At 45.2% G+C, this 23,407-nt stretch overlaps 1 protein-coding gene across 4 annotated transcripts in view; it reads right to left on the bottom strand.

Annotated features, from left to right (window-relative positions):
- LOC125465033 (uncharacterized protein KIAA1522 homolog) overlaps positions 1-23,407 on the bottom strand; it is a 201,625-nt gene that overhangs the window by 45,544 nt on the left and 132,674 nt on the right. For all 4 annotated transcript variants that reach the window (XM_059654425.1, XM_059654424.1, XM_059654422.1 and 1 more), the window contains exon 2: positions 13,775-13,936. In XM_059654425.1, coding sequence (XP_059510408.1) covers positions 13,775-13,936 — 162 coding nt within the window. The remainder of the gene's footprint in view (positions 1-13,774; positions 13,937-23,407) is intronic.

Consider the following 23,407-nt stretch of genomic DNA (forward strand, 5'->3'; position numbering starts at 1 on the left):
TCCTAACCGCTCAGCATTTCAGAAATAGAGATAATGGGAACTGCAGATGCTGGAGAATCCAAGATAATAAAATGTGAGGCTGGATGAACACAGCAGGCCAAGCAGCATCTCAGGAGCACAAAAGCTGACGTTTCGGGCCTAGACCCTTCATCAGAGAGGGGGATGGGGTGAGGGTTCTGGAATAAATAGGGAGAGAGGGGGGAGGCGGACCGAAGATGGAGAGAAAAGAAGATAGGTGGAGAGAGGATAGGTGGGGACGTAGGGAGGGGATAGGTCAGTCCAGGGAAGACGGACAGGTCAAGGAGGTGGGATGAGGTTAGTAGGTAGATGGGGGTGCAGCTTGGGGTGGGAGGAAGGTATGGGTGAGAGGAAGAACAGGTTAGGGAGGCAGAGACAGGTTGGACTGGTTTTGGGATGCAGTGCGTGGAGGGCAAGAGCTGGGCTGGTTGTGTGGTGCAGTGGGGGGAGGGGACGAACTGGGCTGGTTTAGGGATGCGGTGGGGGAAGGGGAGATTTTGAAACTGGTGAAGTCCACATTGATACCATTAGGCTGCAGGGTTCCCAGGCGGAATATCAGTTGCTGTTCCTGCAACCTTCGGGTGGCATCATTGTGGCACTGCAGGAGGCCCATGATGGACATGTCATCTAAAGAATGGGAGGGGGAGTGGAAATGGTTTGCGACTGGGACACCTCCTCCAGGACTTCCAATTCCCTGGCCCCCAACACCTCATCTTCACCATGGACGTCCGGTCCCTATACGCCTGCATTCCGCATGCAGATGACCTCAAGGCCCTCCGCTTCTTCCTGTCCCGCAGGCCCGACCAGTCCCCCTCCACCGACACCCTCATCCGCCTAGCCGAACTCGTCCTCACCCTCAACAACTTCTCTTTTGACTCCTCCCACTTCCTACAGACTAAGGGGGTGGCCATGGGCACCTGCATGGGCCCCAGCTATGCCTGCCTCTTTGTAGGTTACGTGGAACAGTCCCTCTTCCGCACCTACACAGGCCCCAAACCCCACCTCTTCCTCCGGTACATTGATGATTGTATCGGCGCCGCCTCTTGCTCCCCAGAGGAGCTCGAACAGTTCATCCACTTCACCAACGCCTTCCACCCCAACCTTCAGTTCACCTGCGCCATCTCCAGCACATCCCTCACCTTTCTGGACCTCTCAGTCTCCATCTCAGGCAACCAGCTTGTAACTGATGTCCATTTCAAGCTCACCGACTCCCACAGCTACCTAGAATACACCTCCTCCCACCCACCCTCCTGCAAAAATTCCATCCCCTATTCCCAATTCCTCCGCCTCCGCCGCATCTGCTCCCACGATAAGACATTCCACTCCCGCACATCCCAGATGTCCAAGTTCTTCAAGGACCGCAACTTTCCCCCCACAGTGATCGAGAATGCCCTTGACCGCTTCTCCCGTATTTCCCGCAACACATCCCTCACACCCCGCCCCCACCACAACCGCCCTAACAGGATCCCCCTCGTTCTCACACACCACCCCACCAACCTCCGGATACAACGCATCATCCTCCGACACTTCCGCCATCTACAATCCCACCCCACCACCCAAGACATTTTTCCATCCCCACCCTTGTCTGCTTTCCGGAGAGACCACTCTCTCCGTGACTCCCTTGTTTGCTCCACACTGCCCTCCATCCCCACCACACCCGGCACCTTCCCCTGCAACCGCAGGAAATGCTACACTTGCCACCACACCTCCTCCCTCACCCCTATCCCAGGCCCCAAGATGACTTTCCACATTAAGCAGAGGTTCACCTGCACATCTGCCAATGTGGTATACTGCAGCCACTGTACCCGGTGTGGCTTCCTCTACATTGGGGAAACCAAGCGGAGGCTTGGGGACCGCTTTGCAGATCACCTCCGCTCAGTTCGCAACAAACAACTGCACCTCCCAGTCGCAAACCATTTCCACTCCCCCTCCCATTCTTTAGATGACATGTCCATCATGGGCCTCCTGCAGTGCCACAATGATGCCACCCAAAGGTTGCAGGAACAGCAACTCATATTCCGCCTGGGAACCCTGCAGCCTAATGGTATCAATGTGGACTTCACCAGTTTCAAAATCTCCCCTTCCCCAACTGCATCCCTAAACCAGCCCAGTTCGTCCCCTCCCCCCACTGCACCACACAACCAGCCCAGCTCTTCCCCTCCACCCACTGCATCCCAAAACCAGTCCAACCTGTCTCTGCCTCCCTAACCTGTTCTTCCTCTCACCCATCCCTTCCTTCCTTCCACCCCAAGCTGCACCCCCATCTACCTACTAACCTCATCCCACCTCCTTGACCTGTCCGTCTTCTCTGAACTGACCTATCCCCTCCCTACCTCCCCACCTATACTCTCCTCTCCACCTATCTTCTTTTCTCTCCATCTTCGGTCCGCCTCCCCCTCTCTCCCTATTTATTCCAGAACCCTCACCCCATCCCCCGCTCTGATGAAGGGTCTCGGCCCGAAACGTCAGCTTTTGTGCTCCTGAGATGCTGCTTGGCCTGCTGTGTTCATCCAGCCTCACATTTTATTACCTAGCATTTCAGAAATACTTCATTTCTGATTTAAATGTTGCTGCAAGGGTGCCAAAAGTTGAAGTTTTTCATTTTAAACTCATCAGGACTTGGGTGCTTAAAAACTGACTTGTATTAAAGGACAGCATTTTACAGAGTGCTGATTGGTTAGGCTATCATCAGCACTGAAACACAACAGCAACAGTTAACTGTCAATCCCCATTGTCAGACCAGACAGGTCAATTCTGATTGGTCAGGATGTTGCCATGCAATATAGATGTTGGAAGTCCCTGTGGCCCTTATTTTCCGCAATGAAGAATGGTACAATCTATTCTTTTGGTCCAAATAAAACAGGGTTCTGTGTGTTCATATGTACAGCTTGTAGGACATGCAAATACATCATACTGTGCATCTAACGGATAACATAATATTGGGTTCCTGTGTAATCCTTACTGCCATTCGGATTATTTAATGAAATGGTCAATCGGCCAATGGCCCGTTTGTCTTTGAATGGTGTTCAGTCTATTTCAGATCACCCGGGGTGGAGGTGGTAGGAATTTACTCCAACTGACCCTTGGGGTAGTTACTCCAAATAACCCTGGGGGAGGAAGATGTCTCAAAAACATGAACAATACGTGAAGTCAGCCATCTCATACTGTTACTGTGCAATTAACCCACGAGTGGTTTTCTCCACCCGCACAATTCTGCTTCAAGCTATGAAGTTATTTTTCCTACCGCACACGAGTAAAATGAGCTGAGCCTTGGCACCAGCAAGATGCCAATGGTGTAGTTGAACATCCTTAACAACTGGGGGCCATGTCAAACATCACCTCCCTGCTGACCATTCGCAGGGGAAAGCAGGCCATTCATGCTGAACCAGCCCATACCTTCAAGCCTCGGGAACCTCTGCCCAACATTAGGTATGATTCTGCTACTGAACAACACAATATTCCAGTCTGTGCCAAGGAACTACACCAAAAATCAATTTGACATTCAGTGAGGTTTGTGCATTTGTCAATCTCTGCTGCATTCCTAAAGCCACATCATGACCAGAGTCTATCAGTCTGGGTCTGAGAATTAAGATTAACAGTTAATTGTTCTTGCAGTATCTCCATACCAACAATGGACTAATGAATCAGCACCTCTTCTCATTCTGTATAAAATGGTGCCTCTTTTCTTCAAGTCTGTTTCTTTCTTCCAGTTTTGAGTACATAATAATTTCTTGTCTTCTTTCAGCAATGTTTAAATTCTATATTTCTGATTTCTCTTACCAGAGTGAATAACCTCACACTCCTCCACATTGTAGTTCATCTGCCAAATCTTTGCCCAATCTGCTAATTTTGTCAAATCCCACTGAAGAATCTCCATCCTACTCACAACTGCCACTCCATACCCACGGAAAGATGGGAATGTTTGACAATGGTGACATCTGCACTTCCTCAAAATGCTGGTTACACACAACTCATTGACTGCACCAACAAACTGCTCCCTTACGGATGGAAATAAACCCTCAGGAGATTATCTGTTGGAATTAATTTCACAACACCAAGTGTTGAGAGACTATTGAGACTTTTCAGTCTACTGTTCAATTCAGGACAGAAAATTGAATTTGTGAATAGTTTGTCCTGATTTAATAGTTCACAGATACAAGAAGTCACACAGACAAAAAAACGGGAATCTTTAGGTCAGTTAGCTAGCTGTCTGACAAAGGGAAGATATTCAAATCAATCACCAAGGAATTTGTGGTTGGGCACTTAGAAAACTCCAGGTAATCAGGAAGAATCGGTACCACTTAGTGAAAGGGATATCGTGTTTAACAAATCTATTAAAGTGGTAACACTTGTTGTGGTAAAAGGGGAGGCTGTAGACGTACTGTGTATCAATTTCCAGAAGACATTTGACAAGATGTCTACATGATAGATTAATATGCAAAGTAGAAGTTTATGCTGTAGGCATTAACATATCAACACAGACTGAAGATTGCCTGGCTGGTAGAAAACAGAGAACACACAAATGGGTCTATGTCTGATTGGGAGTATGTGATGAGTGAAACGCTACAGGGGTCTGTGCACGGCCTTCAATGATTCACAATTTATATTAATGTGATGACATAGACAAGGGGATCAAAAGTATGGTGGCTAAATCTGCAGGCCTCACAGAGACAGGCTGGAAAGTGTGTGTGAAGAAGACACAATGACGTGACAAATGAATGGGTTGAGTGAGTGGATAAAAATCTGGCAGAGGGAGTATAATGTGCAAAATTTTTAATTTATTAACTTTGGCAGGGAGGGAAAAAGGCAGAGTGTTACTTAAATGGCAAAGGTGAGCAGAATTCCAAGGTGTAGGGGAACTTGAACATCCTGAGCAAGTCTAGGTTTGGAGGCACAGCAAGTGATTGAGAAGATTAATGGATCTATTTGTTATTACAAGAGGAACAGAGCATAAAAGTAAACAAAAGGTGACATCTCAGGTCAGACACTGAATTGTAGGTGTGAGGCTTTGTTCAGAGTCTGTCTCAGAGTTGTAACCTGGAGACAGGCTGGTTTTATTCGACAAAGAACAAAGAAAATAGAAGATTACAGCACAGGAATAAGCCCTTCAGCCCTCCAAGTCTGCGCTGATCCAGATCCTCTATATAAACCTGTTGCCTATTTTCCCAAAGGATCGGTATCCCTCTACTCCGTGCCCATCCATGTATCTGTCTAGATACATCTTAATTGGCACTATCATGCCCACCTCTACCACCTCCGCTGGCAATGCGTTCCAGGCACCCACAACCCACTGTGTAAAGAACTTTCCACGCATATATCCCTTAAATTTTACCCCCCTTACCTTGAAATTGTGACCCCTAGTAATTGAGACCCCACTCTGGGGAAAAAGGCTTCTTGCTAACCACCCTGTCTATACCCCTCAATCAGGTCCCCCTCAACCTCTGTCTTTCTAATGTAAATAATACTAATCTACTCAACCTCACTTCGTAGCTAGCGCCCTCCATACCAGGCAACATCCTGGTGAACCTTCTCTGCACCCTCCAAAGCATCCACATCCTTTTGGTAATGTGGCAACTGGAACTGCACACAGTACTCCAAATGTGGCCGAACCAAAGTCCTATACAACTGCAACATGACCTGCCAACTCTTGTACTCAATACCCTGCCCAATGAATGAAAGTATGCCATATGTCTTCTTGACCACCCTATTGACCTGCGTTGTCACCTTCAGGGAACAATGGACCTGAACACCCAGATCTCTCTGTGCATCAACTTTCCCCAGGGCTTTTCCATTTACCGTATAGTTCGCTCTTGAATTGGATCTTCCAAAATGCATCACCTCGCATTTGCCAGGATTGAGCTCCATGAGCCATTTCTCCGCCCAACTCTCCAATCTATCCATATTCTGTGGCATTCTCCAACAATCCCTTTCACTATCTGCTACTCCATCAATGTTAGTGTCATCTGCAAACTTGCTAATCAGACCATCTATACCTTCCTCCAGATCATTTACGTATATCACAAGTAACAGTGGTCCCAACTCGGATCCCTGTGGAACACCACTGGTCATAGTTCTCCATTTTGAGAAACTCCCTTCCACTACAACTCTGTCGCCTCTGCCTAGCCAGTTCTCTATCCATCTAGCTAGTATACCCTGGACCCCATGCGACTTCACTTTCTACATTAGCCTACCAAGGGGAACCTTATCAAATGCCTTACTGAAGTCCACGTATATGACATCTACAGCCCTTCCCTCATCTATCAACTTTGTCACATCCTCAAAGAATTCTATTAAGTTGGTAAGACATGACCTTCCTTGCGCAAATCCATGCTGCCTATCACTAATAAGCCCATTTTCTTCAAAATGTAAATAGATCCTATCCCTCAGTATCTTCTCCAGCAGATTCCCCACCTAGTTTTTTTCATTTTTCTTTTTTTAATCATGTGCTGGTAAGTAGAGTGATTGGTAAAAATGTTTTCACTTCATTTATCTATTATTTGATATTATAGCAGAACTAAGCTAAGGTTAAGAGTAATAATGGCAGGAGATCCCAGACCTGCGTTATGCTCCTCTTACTCAATGTGGGAACTCAGAGCCGCGGCTGATGTGTGTCCAGCTGCAGCTCTTGTTAAACCACATGATAGCTCTGGAGCTGCTGATGGACTCACTTTGGAACATTTGCAATGCTGAGGAAGTCATGGATAGCATGTTGAGCATGTTGGTCATACCGCAGTTTAGGATTGCTGAGGGAGAACGGGGATGGGTGACCAAAAGGCAAAGAAAAAGCAGAAGGCAGTGCAGGCATCCGCTGCGGTCATCTCCCTCCAAAACAGGTGTACCGTTTTGGACACTGTTGGCGAGATGGCTCACCAGGGGAAGGTAGCAGTAGCCAGACTCATGGCACCGTGGCTGGCTCTGCTGTACAGAAGGGTGGGAAAAAGAGTGGAAGGACTATAGTCACAGGGGATTCAATTGTAAGGGGAGCAGATAGGCGTTTCTGTGGTCGAAAACGAGACTCCCAAATGGTATGTTGTCTCCCAGGTGCATGGGTCAGGAATGTCTCAGATCGACTGCAGGACATTCTGAAGGGGGAGGGGGAACAGCCAGCTGTTGTGGTGCATATAGACAATAGACAATAGGCGCAGGGATAGGCCATTCGGCCCTTCGAGCCAGCACAACAATCATTATGATCATGGCCGATGATCCACAATCAGTATCCTGTTCCTGCCTTATCCCCATAGCCCTTGATTCCACTATCTTTAAGAGCTCTATCCATCTCTTTCTTGAAAGGTAGGCACCAATGATATAAGTAGAAAACGGGATGAGGTCCTACAAGCAGAATTTAGGGAGTTAGGAGACAAGTTGAAAAGTAGGACTTCAGAAGTCGTGATCTCAGGATTGTTACCAGTGCCACATGCTAGTGAGAGCAGAAATGAAAGAATAGGCAGGATAAATGAGTGGCTTGAGAGATGGTGCAGGAGGGAGGAGTTCAGATATTTTTTCAGATTCCGAAAGCAGGATTTTAGAAGATGACACATAGACTGACTGTGACTACAAATTGTGTGTTTCTTGAACAAAATACACCTACAATTCAGTGTCTAACCTGAGATGTCACCTTTTGTTTATTCCTATCGATCTGCCTGTTTGAAATTTGGAAAGTTAGGCTGAGGCTGGTGAAGTGTTTAGTTACCTCGGGGCAGTGACTTGAAATAGATTCAGGAATTTGCATCCTAATCAATGAATCCTGCATCTCCTTTCTGACACAGTTCTTCATACCCATGACGATAGCAAATGTGGTTCCCCTATTCAAGAAGGGGAGAAGAGACAACCCTGGTAATTATAGACCAGTGAGCCTTACCTCAGTTGTTGGTAAAGTGTTGGAAAAGGTTATAAGGGATAGGATTTATACTCATCTAGAAAAGAATAAATTGATTAGGGATAGTCAGCACGGTTTTGTGAAGGGAAGGTCGTGCCTCACAAACCTTACTGAGTTCTTTGAGAAGGTGACCACACAGGTAGATGAGAGTAAACCGGTTGATGTGGTCTATATGGATTTCAGCAAGGCATTCATAGAACATAGAACAGTACAGCACAGAACAGGCCCTTCAGCCCACAATGTTGTGCCGACCATTGATCCTCATGTATGCACCCTCAAATTTCTGTGACCATATACATGTCCAGCAGTCTCTTAAATGACCCCAATGACCTCGATAAGGTTTCCCACAGTAGGCTATTGTACAAAATGCGGAGGAATGGGATTATGGGAGATATAGCAGTTTGGATCGGAAATTGGCTTGCTGGAAGAAGGCAGAGGGTGGTAGTTGATGGGAAATGTTCATCCTGGAGACCAGTTACTAGTGGTGTACCGCAAGGGTCGGTGTTGGGTGCACTGCTGTTTGTCATTTTTTTAAATGACCTGGATGAGGTAGAAGGATGGGTTAGTAAATCTGCAGACGACACTAAGGTTGGTGGAGTTGTGGATAGTGACGAAGGATGCTATAGGTTGCAGAGAGACATAGATAAGCTGCAGAGCTGGGCTGAGAGGTGGCAAATGAAGTTTAATGCAGACAAGTGTGAGGTGATGCACTTTGGTAGGAGTAACCGGAAGGCAAAGTACTGGGCTAATGGTAAGATTCTTAGTAGTGTTGATGAGCAGAGAGATCTCGGTGTCCATGTACACAGATCCTTGAAAGTTGCCACCCAGGTTGACAAGGCTGTTAAGAAGGCATACAGTGTTTTAGTTTTTATTAATAGAGGGATTGAGTTCTGGAACCAAGAGGTTATGCTGCAGCTGTACAAAACTCTGGAGCGGCCGCACTTGGAGTATTGCGTACAGTTCTGGTCACCGCATTATAAGAAGGATGTGGAAGCTTTGGAAAGGGTGCACAGGAGATTTACTAGGATGTTGCCTGGTATGGAGAGAAGATCTTACGAGGCAAGGCTGAGGGACTTGAGGCTGTTTTTGTTAGAGAGAAGAAGGTTGAGAGGTGACTTAATTGAAACATATAAAATAATCAGAGGGTTAGATAGGGTGGATAGGGAGAGCCTTTTTCCTAGGATGGTGACGGCGAGCACGAGGGGCATAGCTTTAAATTGAGGGGTGAAAGATATAGGACAGATGTCAGAGGTGGTTTCTTTACTCAGAGAGTAGTCAGGGAATGGAACGCTTTGCCTGCAACGGTTGTAGATTCGCCAACTTTAGGTACATTTAAGTTGTCATTGGACAAGCATATGGACGTACATGGAATAGTGTAGGTTAGATGGGCTTCAGATCGGTATGACAGGTCGGCACAACATTGAGGGCCGAAGGGCCTGTACTGTGCTGTAATGTAATGTTCTATGTTCTATGTACCCTGCTTCTGCAGTTTCTAGAATGCAGGAACGTGTGAAAGATTAAAGATTCAGCAGAGACTGTCAGCCATTTTAGGTTTGCTCACTCACTCACACCAGTTGTATGATCCTTTGATCTCTCTGCCTGTAGATTCTCTGTCTGTGTGCTCTCCTCTCACTGCACCTGACAAAGGGGCTGCATTCTGAAACCTTGTGATTTCAAATAAAATTATTGGACTATAACCTGGTGTCATGCGATTTTTGACTTTATCCACTCCAGTCCAACAGACACACCTTCACATTCTAGCATTGCGGGAAGACTTGTATAAATGTCTTCCTCTGCTCACACCAAGTGAATTAAACATTTGATTCATTTCAATTCCCACAAACTCCCTCTGCCTAGTCGAGGTCTATAATTTCACAGCTCCACTCCTGCCAAGAGTTACTTCAATGCTTCCATTTATGGGTGTGTTCGGTTGTAACCACACTGCAGAGAGAGACCAAAACCAATTGAAATACTGAGTGGGAGGAACACCAACTGGAAGAGACAATGCTGGAGAAGTGCTGCTGACTATGTAAATAGCAGTGACTCAGTGTTCTGAAACTCTGCTGCACCCAAATGTTGTAGAATCATTTCAAACCACAGAACAAACTCAATCTATATGTACAAACTGTCAGAGACATGAAAACGCACCAAACCTGATTTACTCTGTACTAACACAATGTGAGTTTTAAAAATGTGTTCAAGTTATGAGAATTCACAGAATCATAGAACTGTCACAACAATTCAGCCCAATGTGTCTATACTGAGTCTCCAAATGAGCACCTGACTGAATTGCCAACTGTCCAGGATTGTCTTTGATCCTTCTGCAGGAATTAAACACCATCTGGCAGGTCACTGCTGTAAGTCAATAAATACAGGGGAAATCCTCATTTTAGGGACTGTGTGCTGAACACTTCAGATTCTTTCTTGTAGAAAAAATTGAAGATGGGGCTGAGCAGCAGGAAGCAGAATGGATGATCATGAGATAAAACCACCAGGGACACACCCAGGCAGTGTTGGCAACACCATAAGTCATGTGACTTTGTGTTAAGAGAACTTTAAAAGTTTAATGGCGTAGGAGGTTAATTCAACCCTTTGCACCCAGACAATCCTTTCATAGAACATAGAACATAGAACAGTACAGCATAGAACAGGCCCTTCAGCCCATGATGTTGTGCCGACCATCGATCCTCATGTATGCACTCTCAAATTTCTGTGACCATATGCATGTCCAGCAGTCTCTTAAATGACCCCAATGACCTTGCTTCCACAACTGCTGCTGGCAACGCATTCCATGCTCTCACAACTCTCTGTGTAAAGAACCCACCTCTGACATCCCCTCTATACTTTCCTCCAACCAGCTTAAAACTATGACCCCTCGTGTTAGCCTTTTCTGCCCTGGGAAATAGTCTCTGGCTATCAACTCTATCTATGCCTGTCATTATCTTGTATACCTCAACTAGGTCCCCTCTCCTCCTCCTTTTCTCCAATGAAAAAAGTCCAAGCTCAGTCAACCTCTCTTCATAAGATAAGCCTCCAGTCCAGGCAGCATCCTGGTAAACCTCCTCTGAACCCTCTCCAAAGCATCCACATCTTTCCTATAATAGGGTGACCAGAACTGGACGCAGTATTCCAAGTGCAGTCTAACCAAAGTTTTATAGAGCTGCAACAAGATCTCATGATTCTTAAACTCAATCCCCCTCTTAATGAAAGTCAAAACACCATATGCTTTCTTAACAATCCTGTCCACTTGGGTGGCCATTTTAAGGGATCTAATGTATCTGCACACCAAGATCCCTCTGTTCCTCCACACTGCCAAGAATCCTATCCTTAATCCTGTACTCAGCTTTCAAATTCGACCTTCCAAAATGCATCACCTCGCATTTATCCAGGTTGAACCCCATCTGCCACCTCTCAGCCCATCTCTGCATCCTGTCAATGTCCTGCTGCAGCCTACAACAGCCCTCTACACTGTCAACGACACCTCCAACCTTTGTGTCGTCTGCAAACTTGCTGACCCATCCTTCAATCCCCTCATCCAAGTCATTAATAAAAATTACAAACAGTAGAGGCCCAAGGACAGAGCCCTGTGGAACACCACTCACCACTGACTTCCAGGCAGAATATTTTCCTTCTACTACCACTTGCTGCCTTCTGTTGGCCTGCCAATTCTGTATCCAGACAGCTAAGTTCCCCTGTATCCCATTCCTCCTGACCTTCTGAATGAGCCTACCATGGGGAACTTTATCAAATGCTTTCCTCGCAGTATTTGCAGGGGCATAGTTGCAAAAAAATCTGGCGGGCTTGCATTGGGGCAGTGGGTAAAGGGGAAGTAGATGGAATCACTGGGGGATCTTGTGGACCAAGTGAAGTGGACAGATGGAGCACACATCTTCTGAAACCACAAGCAGTGCTGGAAAGGCTCTAGCCACTACATCCAGCATTTCTTCTCTCCATTCAGCTAGTGGGCATCTCTAGGGCCTGGGGAAGCCAGCTCATAAGCTGTTGAAGGTCTAACATCACGGCCTTTATATTTGTTTTTTTGTCTAGGTAGGAGGAAGACCAGGTTAGGGAGCACAATAAAGCTAATTCAATTAAATTCAATTCATAACCATTATATTTGAAGATGTTAGTATTTGAGGCCAGAAACTGGGTGAAAATAGTTAAATGCTTGACATCCAGTACCAATTCACTCTGAACAAAATTGGTTTTGATCCATCCCCTCTCTCCCTTCAGTTTAATCTACACAAAACATGGAGGGGGACCACACGGTTTTGTTTTTATTCATTCGTTGGATATGGGTGTCGCTGCCAGCCTAGCATTTATCGCCCATCCCTAACTGTCATAGAGTCATACAGCATGGAAACAGAACCTTTGGTCCAACCAGTCCATGCGAAACATCATCCCTGTCCAGAGGGTAGTTAAGAGTCAACCACATTGCTGCGGGTCTGGAATCACATGTAGGCCAGACCAGGTAAGGATGGCAGGTTTCCTTCCCTGAAGGATATTAGTGAGCCAGATGGTTTATAACAATAGTTTCATGGTCACCAGCTGTCTATTCCACAGTTTTATTGGGTTCAAATGTCACCAGTTGCCTTGGTGGGATTTAAGGCCCCGTAATCAGAACATTAGCCTGGTGTTCTGGAATGTCAGTTCAGTGACATTACCACTACACTAGCACATCCCCTATATGGCCTGTTTAGTTTTCGAGCTGGGTACAAGACAAAATATGGATACCAAATCTAGCAGCTTTTAAAAACCATAAACTACCCATCATCTAAGCCCGTTTTAGATTGGATAAACAGGACTAACTCGGGCTGGCACTCGAGATTATAAAAGTCTGAGCAGCAGCTTAATGGGTATCTGGTCTCCATTAGGCACAGTGTGTTATTTCTGGGCTAAAATGTTTGAAAATTAATTTCAGAAGGGTTTTATAAGGGGCAACATACAAAAGGCCTGCAGAAAAAGCCTCCTTCTACCACTTGCCTAATGCAAAGGAATATTCATACAGTTGCTGTAGTTACTAACAAGCTGAGGAGATTCTGTTCTCACAGTTTGCCAAGTGTAAATAATCTCTGCCTTTCTGCTTTGCAGTTGATCATTAGAACAATAGTTTGCTGCAGAACTATGTAATGATAGACTTTAATAACTTGGAAACAGTCTTAATATAAACAGCTCATTTCATTTGCATATACTTTCAGTAAAAATACTTATTTCTAAATCAATTAAAACGAGAAACATGAAAACACTTAACCTCAGCATTTATAAAGTGTGATGCTGGATGAACACAGCAGGCCAAGCAGCATCTCAGGAGCACAAAAGCTGACGTTTTGGGCCTCGAGCCTTCAGCAGAGAGGGTCTAACCCTATCGCAGGCTCTCTGATGAAGGGTCTAGGCCCGAAACGTCAGCTTTTGTGCTCCTGAGATGCTGATGGGCCTGCTGTGTTCATCCAGCTTCACACTTTATTATCTGGGATTCTCCAGCATCTGCAGTTCCCATTATCACTAACCTCAGCATTAGTTTGTTACTAACTTGAAATGTGACTCTGATGGTGCAATAGTAGTGTTCCTATCTTTGAATTTGGAGGGCCAAATTCAAGTCCCATCTGCTCCAGAAATGTTTAATAACATCTCTGAACAGGTTGATTAGGAAAACATCTACAAGATTAACGAGGCTTGGTAGAGCCGTGCTCTTTAGTTATACCGTAGAAGCCAATCCATTTTGTGGATGTTTTGCACTAATCTAGATGTTTGTTAGAAATACAGGAATGGACACAGATCAAGTTATGTTGGACAATGTTGGTCCAGTTCAGCCACAGAATTTCTCCTGGACACAGTCCAATTGGCCAATGTTTTGAAGCCAAACCTCTGCCCATTTCCTACCTTGTTCCTGAAGAGATTTGAGGCCAATTTCAGCTTCTTTGTGCAGATCCTCGATGTGTGGTGGTCGGGTGGATGGGAGGAAGACATTTTCCTGTTGATGTTCGTACTGCGCTGGCTTGTAGTGCACGGCCCATTTACCCTCATCATCCAATTCTGAGGCAGCTGCCAAGAAACAGAGAAATGTATCTCACTAGAAATCAGGTACAGGCTGTCACAGATTTTAAATAGCTGTTCATTCCCATATATTCCCACGACAGATGGTGGAATGTGAATTCAATGGAATTAGGAATCTAATGATGACCTATGATTCCATTGCCAATTGTCAGGAAAAACCAATCTGGGTTCACTAATGTCCTTTAGCGAAGGAAACTGCCATCCTTACCTGGTCTGGCCTATAGCAATGTGGTTGACTCTGAACTGCCCTGTGGGCAATTAGGGATGTGTAATAAATGCTGCCTGGCCAGCAACGGCCTCATCCCATGACTGAATAAAGGATAGATGTCTGTAGCTGTGTGTGTTAATCATTACTGCTCACAAACACCAGAACTTTGCACCCTGTGGCATTTCAGTCAGTTTTATAGCATTTTTTATTGTAGAGATATTAGTCAATTTAAACTTTATAACAAGGAATCAATTCTGTTAAAAAACAAACAATAGTGCATATATCTGATGGTATAAAGGCCTTGCCCAGTGACTAAATGTGTGCCCACTGCTAACCTCATAGAAAGCTGTTCCTCACTCCCTCCCAAAGAAGTTTCCTATTGGCTGACATCAATTTGAACTGAGTCAAAAGAATCTCTTCATCCAGCAACAGTGATGTCACCAAGTAGGGCAGACAGCCAAGCAACTGTTGTCCCTTGATGACATCAGTACCAATGAGAATGAAGAGGTGGCCAAGGATTGATCCATGGGAATACCAGGGGAAAGTGGAGGCATTGGGAAGAGAAGCTGCTGTGATGTTCAGGCTATGGTCAAATGAGTAAGAAAGGGCCGAGGCAGGAGCGATGGCAGCTACCGAACACCAATGAGATGGGATGGATGATGAGATGGTTCCCATAGTAAAGGCTGCAGGCAGGCCAAGACCGTTACCATAGTCACATGGGATGTCCATAGTGATTTACAACAAGAGCTGCTCCAGTCCCATGGCTCGGTTAGAAACTTCAGTTTAACACAAGGTTTTGGAAAGGTGTACATTCAAGAAACAGCAAAGCTCCTTTTCAGAGTCTTGGGGTTTCCCATAACATCAGTAACCAATCAGTTCAAAAAAGTAACAATCAGCAACAAAGGCACTATTCAAATGTCAGATGAAGGGTCTAGGCCCGAAATGTCAGCCTTCCTGATCCTCTAATGCTGCTCGGCTTGCTGTGTTCATCCAGCTCTACACCTTGTTATCTCAGATTCTCCAGCATCTACAGTTCCTACTATCTCTATTCAAATGTAGACCTTTGTGAAAAAAACCTGTCAACAGGAAATACGCAAATCAAGCTGCTCTTTGTGTAGAGAGATAATGGGAACTGCAGATGCTGGAGAATCCAAGATAACAAAGTGCGGAGCTGGATGAACACAGCAGGCCAAGCCGCATCTCAGGAGTACAAAAGCTGATGTTTCGGGCCTAGACCCTTCATCGGAGAGGGGGATGGGGAGGGGGTTCTGAAATAAATAGGGAGAGGGGGTGTAGACAGATCAAAGATGGATAGAGGAGGTGGTCGGTGGAGAGGAGAGTATAGGTGGGGAGGGGATAGGTCAGTCTGGGGAGGACGGTAAGGTCAAGGAGGTGGGATGAGGTTGGTAGGTGGGAAATAGAGGTGCGGCTTGGGATGGGAGGATGGGATAGGTGAGAGGAAGACCAGGTTAGGGAGGCGGGGATGAGTTGGGCTGGTTTTGGGATGCAGTGGGGGAGGGGGAGATTTTGAAGCTTGTGAAGTCCACATTGATACCATTGGGTTGCAGGATTCCCAAGCAAAATATGAGTTGCTGTTCCTGCAACCTTCAGGTGGCATCATTATGGCACTGCAGGAGGCCCATGATGGACATGTCGTCTAAAGAATGGGAGGGGGACTTAAAATGGTTCGCGGCTGGGAGGTGCAGTTGTTTATTGCAAACCAAGCGGAGGTGTTCTGCAAAGCAGTCCCCAAGCCTCCGCTTGGTTTCCCCAATGTAGAGGAAGCCACACCGGGTACAATGGATACAGTATACCACATTGGCAGATGTGCAGGTGAACATCTGCTTGATATGGAAAGTCATCTTGGGGCCTGGGATGGGGGTGAGGGAGGAGGTGTGGGGGCAAGTGTAGCACTTCCTGCGGGGAAAGCTGCTGGGTGTGGTGGGGTTGGAGGGGAGTGTGGAGCAGACAAGGGAGTTACGGAGACATTGGTCTCTCCGGAAAGCAGACAAGGGTGGGGATGCAAAAATGTCTTGGGTGGTGGAGTCAGATTGTAGATGGTGTAAGTGTCAGAGGATGATGCGTTGTATCCGGAGGTTGGTGGGGTGGTATGTGAGGACCAGGGGGATTCTCTTAGGCTGGTTATGGTGGGGGCGGGGTGTGAGGGATGTGTTGCAGGAAATGCGGGAGACATGGTCAAGGGCGTTCTCGACCACTGCGGGGCGAAGTTGCAGTCCTTGAAGAACGCGGCCATCTGGGATGTGCGGGAGTGGAATGCCTCTTCCTGGGAGCAGATGCGGCGGAGGCAAAGGAATTGGGAATAGGGGATGGAATTTTTGCAGGGGGTGGGTGGGAGGAGGTGTATTCTAGGTAGCTGTGGGAGTCGGTGGGCTTGAAGTGGACATCAGTTTCTAGATGGTTGCCCGGGATGAAGACGGAGAGGTCCAGGAAGGTGAGGGATGTCCTGGAGATGGCCCAGGTGAACTCGAGATAATGGGAACTGCAGATGCTGGAGAATTCCAAGATAATAAAAACGTGAGGCTGGATGAACACAGCAGGCCAAGCAGCATCTCAGGAGCACAAAAGTTGACGTTTCGGGCCTAGACCCTGATGAAGGGTCTAGGCCCGAAACGTCAGCTTTTGTGCTCCTGAGATGCTGCTTGGCCTGCTGTGTTCATCCAGGTGAACTCGAGGTTGGGGTGGAAGGTGTTGGTAAAGTGGATGAACTGTTCGAGCTCCTCTTGGGAGCAAGAGGCGGTGCGTCCAGCTCCACACTTTGTTATCTTTGCTCTTTGTGTAGAGCCTAGATAGACCAGACAATGAGGCCCACACAGAGCACACTGACTCTGTCAGCTCCAAAAGCAGCAGTACACCTAACAGGATGAGCACTGGCACCTTTTATTGAGAATATTAAAGAACTAGCTTCCCTCTTGTATTGGGATTAAGATCATTTCTCATTCTGTTTCGGAGAAAAAATAACTGTCACAGTGTGGAAGTGAACCTCTCACCAAGGTCAAGGTTTGAACTGAAATCTGCTCTTTGTGATTTGTTCAACTGATAGAATCATTTTTAACAACTTTTGCTAACACAGCGAAAATGAAACAGAAACACAGTACAATCACCTACTTCACTTACACAATAACTTTAAAGGATGACGTTCTGGTATTTAAAGTTAATGAGGATAGAGGAAATGGCAAATATGAAGTATTTTATGATAAAACTCACTAACATCATTTGAAGGCCTTGTTTCCGAATGACTATCCAAAAGAAATATTGCCCAATTATTTTGAGAATGTATTTTTGCAGATCTTGTACAGTGTGGGATTATGGAGTTTATAGAGCACTTCTTCAATTAACTCAGACACTGTACACTGACGTACATGCAATATGTAAATCAGCTACCCCAACCACCACTCTCCAAAACATGAGATTGGGCAGAGCATAGCAACACTCAGGCTAATAGGAAGTGAGGAAAAATACTCCACCAAGGAAGGTAACTGTTGTATTTAATTATCAGAGGAATGAAACACAGAATAAGGAATTGTGTGATATAGTTGTTCCTGGCATTCGTGAGGCTACTTTTAGAGTACTGGACAGGTTTAGTCACCTTATTTAAGAAAGGATATAACTGCATTAGGAGCAGCTCAGAGAAGATTCATTCAACTGATTCTTGGGATGAAGGGATTCTCTTTTGAAGAAAGATTTAACAAATTGAGCCTGTGTCCATTGGATTTTAGAAGAATGAGGGACAGTGATGATTGAAACATACGAGATGCTGGGGGAATTTGACGGGATGCTGAATTGCTGTTTCCCCTCGTTGGAGAGGCTCAAACAAGGATCACAGTTATTAAAACAAAAGGCTTTCCTATTTAAGGCCGAGACTACAAGAATTTGCTTTTTTTCTGAAAGAACATCATAAGCTTCTGGAACTCTTCACCAGACTCCACAGAGACAGGTCAGTGAGTATGCTTTGGTCAGAAGTAGATTCTTGACTAACAAGGGAGTCAAAGGGTAGTGGGGTAGGTGGGGAAATGGAGTTCAGGCCACATTTGGATCATCCATGATATTGCTGAATAACAATTAAAGAGCAGGGTCAAATGACAAATGGCCTCCTCCTGGTCCTTACGTGTTGCTTGATTGTAAAGGAAGATGGGGGTTAGTCATCTCAGCTCCAGGACATCTCTGTATTAGTCCATCGGGTTGTGCCCTAGGCCCAAGCATCTTCAACTGCTTCAATGGCCTAAGGTCAGGAATGGGGATGTTCACTGATGACTGCACAATGTTCAGCACCATTTGTGACTCTCAGATACTGAAACAGTCTATGTCCTTGTGTAGCAAGGCCTGGTCAATTTTCAGCCCTATGCTAAGAAAATGACCATCAAGAGGAAATCTAACCATCATCCCTTGACGTTCATAGAATCCCTACCCATGCGGAAGCAGATCATTCAGCTATTGGGTTCACACTGACCCTCCAAACAACATTCTACATAGACCACCATCCCCACACCCAATCCTATCCAGTAACCCTGCATTTCCCATGATTAATCCACCTAACCTGTACATGCCTGGACTGTGGGAGGAAACCGGAGAAAACTCACACAGACACGGGGCGAATGTGCAAATGCCACACAGTCGCCCAAGGGTGGAATTGAACCTGGGTCCCTGGCACTGTGAGGCAGCAGTGTTAACTGCTGAGCTATTGTGTTGCTCCATTCAATGGTATTATCATCACTCAATCCCCTGGCTCCCTACGAGCAACATCCTGTGGGAGGTAATGTTTCTTTTGTTCAGTTTCTGGTCAAAGTTAAAACTATGGTCAAATGGAGAGTACTTCCCACTTGCCTGGATGGGTGCAGCTCCAACAACACTAAAGAAGCTTGACACCATCCAGGACAAAGCAGCCACTTGATTGGCATCACATCCACAAGCATTCACTCCCTCCACCACTAATATTCAGTAGCAGTGTGTATCATCCACAAGATGCACTGCAGAGATTCACCAAAGATCCTCAGACAGCACCTTCCAAACCCACGACCGCTTCCATCCAGAAGGACAAGGGCAGCAGATACATGGGAACACCACCCACTGCAATTTCCCCTCCGAGCCACTCACCATCCTGACTCAAAAATATATCACTGTTCCTTCACTGTCACTGGGTCAAAATCCTGGCATTCCCTCCCTAAGGGCATTGTGGGTCACCCCACACCAGGAAGACTGCAGCAGTTCAAGATGGCCACCCTCAAAGGCAACTAGGGCTAGGAAATAAATGCTGGGCCACCTATATCCCAATAACATAAATTGTTTAAATCCCCAAATAGGCAGTTTTACAGCACTGAAACAGAACATTCACAGTCTGTACCTCAGCCTCAACATTGATCAGTCTAACCCAGACAATTGTTAAGAACAGAAACTGAGAGACACATGAACGATCACAGAGTGAGGTCTGTTTGTACAGCCTCCTCCAAACTCAGGGGCTTCCAGAAGAACGTATCCCATTCAGATCCGATGCAGATAATTCAGACGTCATGTAACCAGCACACACCTCCATAAAGTTGGATTTTCCTGATTTAAGACAGTCAAACATTCAATAATAACTTTCTGTTGAACACAGCCCAACTGCAGAAATTCAAGACATTGGAATATATTGGCTCTAACTCCTCAATTCAAAGCTGCAAGTATCGCCAAGAATCAGATGCGCTAATTTACTACATCCTTCTGATTTCTTACACAAATTGAAGCAAGGTTGACAGGACTAATTATGCAAAGTATAACTATCATATTATATAGTTTCATCAATGATATCCCCAAATGTTATTCACCCCAAACCCCCCAGAGAATGGTGCACACAATGGGGTGTGTGTCTCACCACATAAACAGTAGTGTAGGATTGGCCCATTACAGGCAGCAGCAGACTGTATCTGACAAGGACAGAAATCACATGACACCAGGCTATAGTCCAATAGGTTTATCTGAAATCGCATTGTCAGGATTGGAACTTGTGGCTGTTACACATTTCCCAATAATCATCTATGTAATCATCACCATATCAGGCTTAAATGGGAGCAAAATAATTTTGCTTTGCTACGTCCTTCAAGTGCCAATCAAAATATTTATTTAAAAACAGATAGTCACCTCCAAACTGATCAAAAATGAAACTTTAAAAGATGCAGCTGCGCTTGCTGTTCTAAAACATTTGGAAGTCCAGAGAGCTCTCAGTCTGTGGTCCATAAAAATGTCTAGCCAACATAAAATAAAACGTAAACTACACAGTTCTTTGAAAAATACAAAAGGCACTTGCAATACTAGGCAGAGAAGTGAGATGTAATGTGTCTAGCATTCCCCTCATCTCTAGAATCCCTGAGTTTAGGAAAAACAATACAAGATTACAGGGACAGAACAAGGGATTGGGACAGGCTGGTCTGGAGCTTGGGAGCAGGCATGGGCTTGATTAGCTGAGTGGCCATTTCTGCACTGTAATTGACCTGATGAGACCATGACTGAAGCACAAGTAATTCACCCATAAGCCTTGGGAATAAAAAGACTTGGGGAATTATCTAGCCTTCAAAGTGAACAAAGCTAATGCCAACCTACAGAAACATACACCAAAAGGAAGCCTCATTTCATAACAGGATTTACACAGAGGCTACAAACCATTCAAACTAAGCACTTTGGCCCAAGAAGCCAATTCTCTAATTTTATCACTCAGTATGTTAATCAGGTTGCAAGAATTAATTTCTCAAACAATTGTCAAAGTGAATAATTACCAAATTAGATAAAGACAATATTTCCAAAAATGGTGGATTTAATGATCCTCATTTTAAGAGGTACATCAACACATCACACATTGCCAGGGGTACAGCACAGTATCAATTAACATTCTCTAGCAATTGAGAGAGTTTATTTTTAATTCACTCTTGGGATGGGGGTACAACTGGCAAGGCCAGCATTAATTGCCTGTAATAAAGGAGTTGCTTTCTGGAACTGCAAGTCCATGTGCTGTAGGGACATGCACAGTGATGTTAGGATTTGACTTAGAATTTAAAATGTTTTGGAAGTCAAAAAAAAATTGTAAACATTCAAATTTTGAAATGGACGAAAATGAAGCAAATGACTGACGAAAGATCTCAACTTGAAACCAATCCTCAACTTGACAGAAGCTTATGGTCCTGCTTTTTCTGACAATAACTAAAATTTGTTCAAGTCTGTTTGTGAAATTGTCAGGGACAGATCGCTGTATAATTACAGTTACTGACTGAGGGCTACAGAGTGAAGGATAACTGGCTATCAAACTCCCATGCACTGAAACATAAAGTTGTCAATGCAATTTTGAAATCTTGAAATTGCTCAATGTACATGAGAGATTAAGAATCCAAGAAGATCACTTACAAGAAAGACATATTTTTAAAATCTTCACACATAAACAAACAATCTTCAATTTAATATCTTTGGTCGTCATATCAGTCAATATTTTGTATCACAAGTGGACAGCCTGTCATTATCACCAAGCTTTCTTCCTTTGGCTAGGGGGGACTTGTGTGCGCGCTCTCTCTCTCTGTCTCTCTCTCTCTCTCTGGTTTGATTGGTTCAAAGCAGGCTGATGCTTCCAATTAATGATTTACAGATTCTGCCACACATGGGGGAAGAACAAATGGGTAAATGGGCTGTTTGGAGATTTGCTCACTCTGTCCAACACCTACAATTCACTTCAGTACTCCCATTGATGTCCATCTGTGTTCAGTGAGTCTTCTCCATTCTGACTGATCACAAGCCAGAGGCTATCCCAGCTCGGTGGGATGTCTGACCTTGTCAGAGATGTTTGGAGGTCTTTTCATAAAGCACTGCCACTGTCCCCTTGGCAGTCTCTTACCTCAACCAAGTTGGGCAATTGCTTTGGGGAGTCTGCTCTTAAGTATCCGAATAGGATTTACACTGATGATTCGGCCTCGCCAGTTAACACTAACATTGCACAAACCAGCACCCCAGGAATATTTATTCCAGCTAATGGAAAATTCCTGAATTTAACACACACCTGTTGCCCTCCTTTCTTTTGATTCCCTAGTTTAGGTAAAGGAAGAATAACTTCTTGTTAATGCATTATAATCACTGTGGACAACTTTAGTGGTGTTATATTTCAACATTATAATAATATAAAAAAATCATCCAAACAATCTCAGATGTGATCAGTTATAATTCCATCAGTATCCTAGAAACTCAGCAGTGATTGTAAGGGGCTAGACTGCAACAAGGCCTTTTATTGCTGTTTGATTTGATGAACAACTACGTCTCGTCCATTGGGTGTGATGCATGTGACATGTAAACGACTCAAGACCCTCCTTTAGAAAGGTCACCAGGCTTGAAACGTTAATTCTGCTTTTTATCCACAGATACTACCAGATCTCCTGGGTTCCTCCCAGCAATTTCTATTTATATTTCAGATTTCTAGCATCTGCAGTTCTTGGTTTTATTTTAGCCTGTAAACTACATAGTGCTTGCACTAGCCTAGCTCTACCATTGTGGCGTCAAATCCAATATTAGCCACACAGTGATTGGCCTTGCTCAGCACAGGCTCCAGATGTCAGTACGAGGCTAACACGAAAATGAGCCAAGATTTCCTGCCATTCTGATTCTGACTGTAGCTGGGACAAGAGATGAAATAACTTTCTCAGTGGGAGGAGACCACAATAATGAAGCTTGCAGGCCTGGGAGGATTCCTGGCTTCTCCAATGCAGCACAGGAGGTCACAGTGGATGAGCTGGAAAGGAACAAGGTCCTGTTCCTGTAGGGTCTCTTCCAGACAAAACTCATTAAGGATATGGGAAAGGCTGCACCTTGTTAGGTCAATGCCAAGAGCCTGGCTCTGAGGACCAGGCTACAGGATTATAAGGTTTGGTCAGGCAGTGGTCAAGGTCAAGGAATACTGCAACAAATGGCATCACCATGACAGCCACATCACTCTCCCATCAACAGGTACTGAAACCAGGCCTCTCTCTCAGCATTCACTATTTAACATGGCCCTCAGCAAACGCCAGGCCCAGTCCTTTCCCAGGCCCTCACCTGTAGATAAACCAGGCACATCTTCCAGACACACAGCAACCCACAGAGGGAGATGGGCTGCTGTGTAATAAGGAAATGTCACCAAAACAGTGATTATTAGACCCTGGCTCTTACTGCATGGTTTAACTCCCACCGGAGTAGATGGTGGCATTTTACTTCAATTCACAACATTTGGAATTAAAAGTTAGCAATGGTGA

The sequence above is a fragment of the Stegostoma tigrinum genome, chromosome 24 (genome assembly GCF_030684315.1).
Source record: "Stegostoma tigrinum isolate sSteTig4 chromosome 24, sSteTig4.hap1, whole genome shotgun sequence".
Lineage (NCBI taxonomy): Eukaryota > Metazoa > Chordata > Chondrichthyes > Orectolobiformes > Stegostomatidae > Stegostoma > Stegostoma tigrinum.